Genomic DNA, 11,491 nt, shown 5'->3' on the forward strand with positions numbered 1-11,491 from the left:
TGTTGCCCAGGGAACGCCAGACGAGGAGGCGAGGTTATATTATTTTGACTGCTAGTTTTTTAAATGCAACAATTTCAGGAAAAATTGATGAAACAATAGTATAAAGAAATAAAACTGCTGTATCGAAATTGAAAAATTACAAAAATTTCTTTTGTTTTATATGTCTCTTATAAAGAATTGAAAATATCAAAAATTAAAACACGTAAAAAATAAGATTATAATTTAATTGAAGAATTAAGAAAAGTTCTTTTGTTCGAGACGCGTCTTTTACGAAGAATTAAAGAAATACAATCATGATCTATTAAATATTATTGCGTATATTACTGAAACAAACCGAAAAAATATTGGCATTTTCTCAAGGAAAACAAAATGCTCTTAGTTAAACTAAAAAGTTAATCGTTAGTTAGCGTACTAAACTAAAATGGTCTTTATAATTCAAATGAATAATTTTTTTTTTATGTATTTAGCAGTCAAAATAGTTCCCCAAAGGAGCTACCACATTCTACTATTTCATTCCAGTTGTTGACTTTGTGACAGCCCCCCGAGGAGTAGATAAAAATCGCTGAATCCATGTATCCCAAGAAAACATTTAAAATTCGGAACAGAACTGAGAATTCTATCCAATAGAAAAATATTAATTGGAATATGCACATAAGTGCAACTCTACATACGAAATTTCAACATCCAAATACCAAATAAAGCTTAGACATTTTATGTAATAATAAGCAGCTAATAAGCCAACATATCTTAAAAGCTAATAAACCAAAACACATGTGATATAAATTTTGCTTAATGTACTACAGTAATAATGAAAAAATCTAAATTAACTACGGTTTTTCTGATTGAAGCTTAAAATTTTGATACCAAAGAGGTCAAACAATCTTTCCATTAGGAGAATCTCAGTTCCTAATTCAGAATAGAAATGATCACGTGAGAAGAACAAAATCAACGGTTCAAACTTCTACTCCTCTGCACAATCTAACCAAAGTGGAATAACAATTCTGAAATATCATTTCAGTTGTTTTGTTGTCTTCATCTTAGTGATAAAAAGCATTTTTAACATTTTATATAAGAAGCTGAAGCCATTGTATGGAGTGGGCCAGCGAATAATTTCAATCAAATTAGTAATTGAAACAAACAATAAAAAATTATTTTTCAAGTAATTAAATATCAATCAAGTATTCAAAGTCTTTGCACATACGGGTTTCAAAGTTATAGTTTTTACACAATTAGTTTTTTTTAGTTCTTTTAATCCAGTAATAGGTAATACGACATTTTCTGTGCTACTACTTTTACGCTTTATCATTTTTTAATTATTGCATTTTAACAAATAGAAAATTGGTAATCGAAATGAGTTGTAAGTGGCGTAAAGCAGAACTCTCTACCTATGGTAATACTTTTGCATGCTTTCACCATTAGCTTGTGGAGAGTCATAGAAGAGGGTGGTACGTTAGTTTCAGTCTTGATTTTCATGTAGATTAAAATATTTTAAGTTGGAAAACTATATGAATCTGAAAACTACATTAAACACATTTCTAAAAGAAAGTATCATATAAATTTTCAAAAATATTTTTATTAATTAAAAATGAGAAATATTAAGAAAAGGAAAAATATCATAGTACATTACTATACAACTGAATAGAGGAGGAGAGGGAAGGAAGAAGGGCCGAAGGCGTGGAACCTGTCTTCTTCCCAGATGGCGTATTCAAGCGTTGCTATCACCTATATTAAAATGACTTTTACGAAAGAATTTGAGAAGCAAAATATTTAGATTTTTTAACAATTAATGAATTTTATTTTAGTTTTCTTCAAACTGACATTTGCCACTCTCAATTTTTCTCCAACCCTGTTAGAAAAAGTGCATTTTAAATTTTAGCAATGATTATAAATTCTTCATTTGAAATAAATCTTTTTCTCTTCCAGCCGAGAAGAGTACTGTTAAAAAAAATCATTAGTTTGAAATTTAAGCATTGAAATATTATTGTAAATAATAAATTATCTATTTTTTCTGTAGACCATCTTATTTTATATTCAATTTTCATCCAGACTGCTTTCGTTCCTTTAAATAAATTTTAGTGTGAAATTTAAGCCGTGAAATATTAGAAAGTAATTATTGAAAATGAACAGTTTATTTCTCCAGGCCCAATTTTTTCCATTTTCCAATTTTTTACAGACTGTAGGTAATCTGAAGAAAAAAGTATTAGTTTTGAATTGAAGAAATGAAAAATTATGAATGGTTAGTTGAAAATGAGGAACTTTCTGTTTTCTCCAGAACGTGGTAATTCTGAAAGAAAAAAGCATGTACGTAAAATTGAGGAAACTAAATATTTTGAAATGTTAATTTAGAATGAAGAACATTCTATTTTTCTCCAGACCATGGGAAATCTGAAACAAAAACTCATATATATGAAATTGAGGAAAATAAATATTATGAAATGTTCATTTCGAATGAAGAACTTTCTATTTTTCCCCAGATCATGGGATATCTAAAGAAAAAGGTATCAATTTGAAATTGAAAAAATGGAAAATTATGAATTCTTTTCAGCAAATGAAAGATTATCTGTTCTTTTCCAGACTTTCTTCTAACATTTCCTTCCACCAGACCAAGCTGATCCTAATAAAAAAATATTTTTGGTTTCAAATAAAAACAAAACAAAACATATATCATGTTCAGATTTTTTTGATAAGAAATGATAGTAAATACAGTTATATTTCTTTTTGTCTAATCTTCATTGATATACTTAATTTATTATGTTCTTGTTTAAAGAATAGTGAATGTTGCAAAATATTGATATTTTTCGAATAATAACTGTAAATCTTAATATTAATTTATTCTTGATAGATAATTAAATAAAGTGAAATAGTGACTTAATACTGTATTTGCAGAAAAATTACTATTAAAGATATTTTTAGTTAATTTTTAAGAATTTGAAAAATGGTGGTTTAAATTTAAAAATAAAATTTTTTAATAATAGGAAATTTAAAAAAAATGAACGGTAAATTTCTCAATAATTTTTTTCTTCAATTCTTTATCTTTTTGAAAAACATTTAGAAGAAAAATATTAAAAAGCACTGAGGCACAAGGGTAGAATGCAAAAAAAAAAAAAAATTAAATCACGTTAATATTCGAGAAACTATCTGAAAGTCGGATTTAAAAAAAGGTTATATTAATATCTAAACGCTGGTTACGATCATTTTTTTAAAAAAGGTTATCACTCAAAAATGATTGTTATTAATTTATAAACCTCCCCACTATGATGAGTTTGCGTCATTCGTAAAGGTCAAGATCAAAACCAATATTTCGGGTTCCCTTCCTAAATCCCGAACAGGATTAGGTCCATAATGAAATTTCGGGTATCTTCCTGGATCCCAAGCCAGACAAGGTCCATAATGAAATTTTGGGTTTCTTCTTGGATCCCAAGCCAGACATGGTCCATAATGGAATTTAGGGTTTCTTTTTGGATCCCAAGCCAGACATGTTCCATAATGAAATTTAGGGTTTCTTTTTGGATCCCACGCCAGACAAGGTCCAAAATGAAATTTGGGGTTTCTTCTTGGATCCCAAGCCAGACATGGTCCAAATGAAATTTAGGGTTTCTTTTTGGATCCCAAGCCAGACATGGTCCAAATGAAATTTAGGGTTTCTTTTTGGATCCCAAGCCTGACATGTTCCATAAAGAAATTTCTATTTCTCTGTTGGATCACGCTCTAAAGAAAGTCAAAATAAAGTTTTGGAATTTTTCCTTGGATCCCGAAGCAGTCAAATTCAAAGATATTGGTCCATAATTGAAATAAATGAAACTAATTACTGAGAAAACTATTTTGTTCCTTTATCTTTACTAAGATTTTTTGTTGTTGTTTTTAAGCATAATTTAAAGATAACAATTTTTAAATTTTAGTAGAAATTCATCTCTAGTACGACAGTCAAAAGATTATTTATAGTTTAATAAATGATTTTATATCGCAATTAAAAAAAACCCAGATATTTCATAATCTTAAAAAATTGTTTCTTTTTGACGTGTCTGTTAGGACAAAATTTTTGATAATTACTCTTAAACTTTCATACTTTCATTATTAATGAGGTTATTCAAATATTTATCCGTTAAAAGAAGAGTTCTTTTTTAATCGTGAAATAGAATAATTTTAATTTTATATATTAAGNAAAGATAACAATTTTTAAATTTTAGTAGAAATTCATCTCTAGTACGACAGTCAAAAGATTATTTATAGTTTAATAAATGATTTTATATCGCAATTAAAAAAACCCCAGATATTTCATAATATTAAAAAATTGCTTCTTTTTGACATGTCTGTTAGGACAAAATTCTTGATAATTACTCTTAAACTTTCATACTTTCATTATTAATGAGGTTATTGAAATATTTATCCGTTAAAAGTAGAGTTCTTTTTTAATCGTGAAATAGAATAATTTTAATTTTATGTATTAAGAAAGGAAAATTTATGTCTCAGAATAATATGAAATATCTGGGAACTGTCCCTTTCGGGATAAAATATTTTGTTATTGACCCTAACTGAAAGAATGAAGCCTTGGTTGGGCTCGTGGATCAAACTTATCTGATTTGTTTTGCATAAGCTGTTTGGTCACCATGGGAAATGACTGGCTGCGTTCAAAGTCATGCTACAAATAACAACAAAGGAAAAACACTTTAAGTAAACAAATTACTCCCAATATAGCTAAACGAATTTTTATAAACAAATATTTACCAACTAAATGTTTGAAATAAAGTCTAGAAAATATCTGTGTAATATCTAGTAAAAATAAATTATTTTTCAAATTGCTTAAAACATAATCAAATTTAGAGTTCATCGCTATTAAATATTTATATTACCTAAAGGGCTCTAACTTAATTTGATCTTACATTAATTGGGTGTCACTCATTAAAAAGACCTTTGATTGCATATAGTAGTTAAAACACTGAGCTGTAATCATGGCAGACTGAGATTCTGCCCCCCTTGTCGCTCCAGCTCTAGATCGAGTGCTAACATCGTGTTTGAGACATGAAAGCGGCCAGAGAGAAATATTGATCCTATTTCCACTATTATATCATTGGTTTCGAAATTAAACTAAACTAGCTGCCATGTCCACCTTGGAAGCAACTATTGACTGTGTGAATGCTTCATTTTTCGCAAGTGATAAAGTTTATCTGCTTAACAAGTTTTAAAAATATCCACATACATAATACTTAAAAAACACTAAATAAAATATTTTCAGATTTGACTTATTGACAAACGTGACTATTTAATCCACGAAACAGGAACGCAGAAGTTTTCGAAAAGTAAATAATAATTGTAGTTTTTGTCAAGTGTGAAGAATGTATTTTTCGGTATGTTTTATGACACTGAGATCATCTCTGCTGACAAGCCATCTAATCAGATGCTAGAGTGTCGTGGTGTATTACTCCTAATATTACACTCCTCTTTTGTTCACTTTCAATGTTCCCTTATTTGCATTTAAGGGGATATAATTATAGACTATGTTTACCTTTATCTATCAAAAGGTACATCAAGATTGAATCAAGTTAACATGTCTTATATATTAGGGTACTGGTATTTACTTTTTGTGGTGCTGGTTACGCATTACTCTCCTTCCAGAATTTTATCTTTGTTTGCATTCGATGACTGAATACCCCCAGCTGATTTATGCTGTTTATTTATTTACTCGTTATTTACTTATTTCGCTCATTATTTTTTCCCTTTATTGGCCGGGAGAATCGTATTTACTTCATTTGATATTTAAGCGCTATTTTGTAAGTAAATCAACTGTTTAACGCGGAGCATTCATCAATTTTGACGAGTTCATAATCCGTCCGGAGGTCACGATTATATAATAAATATCAAAAGGTACCTCAAGATTGAGTCAAGTTATAATATCTTATCTACTAGTGTATTGATATTTATTTTTTGTAGTGGTAGTTAAGGCCACACAATTACCTGTCTCAGAACGTAGAAACTGTGTCTCCAAGCGCGATGTATGGATCTCTTATAGCCGTAGGGTGATGTGCAGATATCGTCTACGGCAGTGAAAACGATAGGAGCAGCAGGCCCTCCATCAGAGTCAACCATCTCGGGCAGGCTACTGAATACCTCCTCAATCAAGGGAATGCTCTCTTCCTTGAATTTCTTGGAAACTTGCTTGAGTTTCCTTCTGAGTATCCTGAAAATAAAATAAAAGCAAACAAATGGTTTAAGTATAACAGCTTAGAAATTCTTTTTCAATTGAAGCCTTGTAGCAAAGCCATGGATGATTATTAAAGAAAAAATATAATGCACCGGTGAACAAATAACATGATTTTCAATGTTCATTCCTTTGCACCAAATAAGTAACAAATTCGACAGATAGAATGATGCGAAAAAAATGCTCTTAAATGGAATGCTTCATTACTGTTAGCAAACGTGGAACATTCCCATGAAGTAGACAGTTATAAATATAGTGTTTGTATGAACAGTAATGCCAAATGCCTTGCAAAATATGAAGTTATCTTAAAACAAAGCATAATATGATTGCTATTAATAAATTTAAAATGGGAAATTTATAATAATAATTATAGAAAAAATTTAAAACTAGTACCATATGCATTGACAAACTAGATAAAGATAGTAAAGAGGGGGGGGGGGAGGTAAAATTTTTTTATAGTTAAAAAATTATCTAATGATGTGATACTAACATAAGATATGAAGTATTTCTTTTAAAAGGGCAACTGAAAAAATATTATTTAATTTTAAATTATTTTAACAATTAAATTGAATTTATTATTTTAACGACTAATACCATTTTTTAAAATTTAATGTTGAGCGAAATATTTTATTTTCCTGAATCAAACAAAATCCAAAATCTAATATATAACTATTACATACCGAAATCCTTTCAATGTGTTCAAAATCTTGAATCAAAATCTTTGAATCAAATTTCATTAAAAAATTAAGATAATAACTCGAATAAGAAAGTGACTTATCATTTAACAAAAATAAACCCAAGTAAAATTGAACTATGAAACGAGGTGAACGAAGAGATCCAGAGTTGAGAGTTATATTCAAACTCAACACATGAAGGTTAAATAGTTCATTTAATTCAACAAGAAGTCATCAAGTTAAAGAGTTCATTTTATTTCCATGAGATCTTCAGGATATTCTGAGATAATGAACGTGGAACTCGAAAAATGATGAAGTTCAAAAAAATTCAAAGATCTTACAGTAAGTCCGACGTGAAAAACAAAACGTGAAAAAGAGAAGTTTGAGGGTCAATGCTTACTGACGGACATGGGGTTAACTAAAACACAACAAGACAACATTTCACACGCATAACACCTAACTCGCCTCCAAAAAAGACAGTAAACTCAAATGCATCTCCAAAGTGAATAAGTTGCTAATTCTGCATTATTTACGGAAACGATAATGTTCCATACTGAATCACCATCGAGTGAAATTATTTTCTTACACTATAGCCATACTTAATAAAGCGTTGGTTGTAAACATCTTGTAAAAGCACGAACTATTTTTCGTAATGGCCCTAACTGTGTGGTGATTAGAACAGTAACATAATACATATTTTTTTCATCAATGAGAATTATCACGTCCAGTGTCGATTTCGAATTATAATGTTTTTAACTATTGACATTACAAGTAAAATGATGTTTATAAAATCATAATATGTATTTACGCAGGCATGAAAAAAAAAACTAGATAAAGCGAACCAATGAATTTTATTTCTTCAAGGAAAAGTGTCTACGCTGAATATTTATTTAAAAGTTTCAGTTTTCATTATTCTAAGCAGGTCGATATTATAAAATTAATTGTGAGTGGCGAGATTTCTTGAATTGGTTTCAAAATTTTCTGAGTTCTCGAGAAATGAATTATACTCGATTTTCTCGTTTATACCCAAAATTAAATTTTAGAAGCAAAAAAATCATAAAATTAATTAATATTATTATGGTTTAGTTGAAAATTTTATGCGGTGAATGAAACTAGTTAAAATATACATATTAGATTATTTAAAATCAACTCTTAAAGCATGCTAATTTATATATTAGTTAATTATTATGGTATATTATTATTAATTATGCATTTGCAATTGCTAATGCTCATTATGTATTTATAAATTATGTGTCAATTTCTTTTAGAAAGCGTAGATGTACCAAAATCTTTCTCGTACTGAAATTTAACATGGTATAAATAAATTTCAAAAATGTTTATTAAACAATTTTATGAATTAAAAGTTCAAAATAATCTATCAAAACTTACAATTTCTTCAGAAATGTGAACATCCTGTTAAGTTTGTTCAGTAAGATGCTAAATTAATATTTAAGCAAGCAAATGAATATCACAATCATATATTTTTTTAAATATTTTTCGAACGTGATGACGTCAGAGCTATCATTAATACCTAATAGCACTAGGATTAAAAATTAGCTTATAGCTCGGATGGATCTCAGAAGAACTTAAAGCATGTTTACATGTTTTCTAAAGTTATTATTTTTATTCCCATCAGAAAAATAAATTTTAATCATTTTTTTAATATATATGTAAAATTTATAAACTATAACTTATTTTTTAAAGATTTTTTTTTGATAGTGGACGACAACTTTATGATTGTAATTTCATTTGGGTAACTTTATGTAAATCAACTCTAGCTTTACGCTCAAACCATAGTAACCTGTATCGCCAAAGTTAATGCTGCATTACTTACAGAAATGATAATGAGTTCAATTATAAGTCACCATCAAGTCAAGTTATTTTCTTACACTATAGCCAATATATTGCTGGTTTGAATCTCTCGTAATAGCACAAAATATTTTTCGAAATGGCACAAACTATGTTGTAATTTCAACAGTAACATATACATAACTTTTTTCATTGAGAATCATGAAATTTAGTGCCGATTTGAAATTATAATGTCTTTAATTATTAACATTACAAGTAAGATAAGGTTTATTAAATCATAACATCTAATTACACATGCATGAAAAAAAACTAGATTAAGCGAACCGATGATTTTTATTTCGTCAGATAAAACAGTTCACGCGTAATATTTATTTAAATGTTTAAGTTTTCGTTAACCTGTGCAGGCCGATACTATAAAATTATTTGCGAGTTGTGTGGTGAGATATGACGAATTGCCTTTAAAATCTCGAAAAATGAGTTATACTTGATTTTCTCGTTAATATGGGTGATTCTTTCTAAACATGACAATTCGAACCAAAAAATTTCTTCAAATTTAAAGTCTTTAAAAAATTCTAAATTTTTTTTTGTATGCTTGCGTAGTTGTGAAGTTTATTGACATTTGCTCGAGAAAAAAAAAAGAAAAAAATAGAAATTCACCAAATCTTGAATGCCGGGAAAATAACATATTAGCTAAGAAGTTTAAAAAACAGTAATTTAAGTTATAAGTAAGTAAATCAACTTAAGCTTTTATGTTAGATGGACCATAAATTGCTTAAATTCATTCTTTTTATCCACTGTAGAAAGTATCAAAATTTTTTTTGTTGCTGATATCTACAGAATAAAATTGTGTATAGTAATCAATCATTAAATAAATAAATAACTTTGATTACTTCCAACCATATTACAATCATACATAAACTTGGTATTATGTTTATATTTGCTTTTCCTCCTTTCAGTGTTCGCAGTTAAAAAATTTTTTTGGTAACACTTCAATGTCCTGGAATTCATAAGCCAGGAAAATGACAGCCAGGATTATGACAAATTCGCCATTTTATAGCATATAGCTTCACTTTAATTTAATATCTCGGCCTAAGACGTTTACATTCTGCAGAAAACAACAGGATTTCTTAAAATAACTCAGATAAATCTATGTAGTTTATGTTATTAATGATTTCAAGAAACCATAAAAATGACAACACAAAAAAAGCCTACTCATCTTGAAAAATTTTTTGAAACAGATTTTGAACCAGAAAATTGGATCTTTATTCATGCAACAAGACATGTTCATATAGGAGGTTATCTAATCAATCTATTAGCATAAGAAACTGATTGCTGACTCCATCGATTTTGGTTATAAACCACTAAATAAAAGTAACCAGGAAAATGACAGATTTTCTTGGGACAATCAAGTTACTGACTGAATTTTTTTTAAACGAAGTTTTTGTAAGTAATATCCTCTACGTATATTCTGGAAATGCTTACACCGGTTGAAATAAAAAAAAAATTAGATATTGAAAAATTTATGAGAAGTTTTGAAGCTAGTTATTATTGGAAATACCAGTTTGGGACATGCCAGGAAAATGACATTTTGAAGTTCAATTAAATTTCTTAACTATACAAAACAGTCAATGCTAGTGCGAAGTCATTTTAAAATGCTAACAGCAATGCAATTTATTATTATTTTTTAAAAAAAAGTTCTTTTAGTATTATAGTATTAGATCTTGGAGCAAGGGACAGTAAATTGTCATATTTCGAGAGAATCACCCATATACTAATTAAATTTTAGACGCTAGGTCAATGTTGCACGGCTTATTTCAAAATTTAATGCAATGAAAGAAGTTAGTCTAAGAATTAGTATACGGAAAATATATATATAAGAATGTTTAAAATCAACTCTTAATGTATGCTGATTTAAGCATAACACAATTTCTTTTAAAAAGTGGAGATATACTAATGTCTTGCTCATACTAGAAGTACTTAACATGCTACAAATAAATCTTGAAAATGAATGTTATTACATTATTTTATGAATTAAAAGTCTACAAAAATTCATCAAAACTTACAATTTCTTCAGAAGTTTAAACATCCTGGTAAGTTTTTGTAAAAATGCTAAATTATTTTTTAAGCAAATGAATATCGCAATCAAATGTTTTTTTCTCCAATATTTTTAGAACGTGATGACGTCAGAGCTAACAATAATACCCAATAGCACTGGGAATAAAAATTAGCTTATAGCTTGGATAGATCTAAGAAGAACTTAAAGCTTGTTTTAATTTTTTCTAGACATATTTTTTTTGTACCCATCAGAAAAATACGTTTTAATCATTTTTTAATATGTATGTAAAATGTATTAACTGTAACATCAAAGTGGGGCGAATTGAAACGACGGACAGTTTGATTTATTTCTAAGCAAGCACAAATTTAAATCTTATTTTTTAAAAAGGTTTTTGATTGATCGCGAAAGACAACTTCGTTTGTAATAATAATTTAACAAGAGCTATACCAGCCACTTGATTGTGGGATATTTTTCTTAGCTAAATAATGAGTAATATAAAAAAAAAGATTAAAAAACCAGTTATTTGATAAATTGCTTTGATTAAAAATTATCTGATGATGTGATACTAAGATTAGGATATGAAGTAAATTTTTGAAATGGACAACTGAAAAAGCATTTTTTAATTTAAAATTATTTTAACAATTAATTAACAAGTAAATTAAATTCACTATTTTGATAATTAATGCCATTTTTTTAAAATACTGAATCACCATCAAGTGAAGTTATTTCCTTACACTATAGCCATACTTAATATAG

At 28.2% G+C, this 11,491-nt stretch overlaps 1 protein-coding gene across 4 annotated transcripts in view; it reads right to left on the reverse strand.

Moving 5' to 3' along the window:
- Positions 1–1,312: 1,312 nt before the first annotated feature.
- Positions 1,313–11,491, reverse strand: part of LOC122271503 (uncharacterized) — a 34,656-nt gene continuing 24,477 nt past the window's right edge. The window contains exons 1-3 of one of the 4 annotated variants that reach the window (XM_043053005.2): positions 10,743–10,958; positions 5,953–6,175; positions 1,313–2,614 (exon numbers count right to left, since the gene is read on the reverse strand). In XM_043053005.2, coding sequence (XP_042908939.1) covers positions 2,429–2,614; positions 5,953–6,175; positions 10,743–10,765 — 432 coding nt within the window. In that variant the 5' untranslated portion in view covers positions 10,766–10,958 and the 3' untranslated portion in view covers positions 1,313–2,428. Of the gene's footprint in view, positions 2,615–4,301; positions 4,640–5,952; positions 6,176–8,259; positions 8,367–10,742; positions 10,959–11,491 lie in introns of those variants that run through there. The other 3 variants (XM_043053006.2, XM_043053007.2, XM_071182809.1) reach the window with 3 other exon arrangements.

Source organism: Parasteatoda tepidariorum, chromosome 6, assembly GCF_043381705.1.
Source record: "Parasteatoda tepidariorum isolate YZ-2023 chromosome 6, CAS_Ptep_4.0, whole genome shotgun sequence".
Classification (NCBI taxonomy): Eukaryota; Metazoa; Arthropoda; class Arachnida; order Araneae; family Theridiidae; genus Parasteatoda; species Parasteatoda tepidariorum.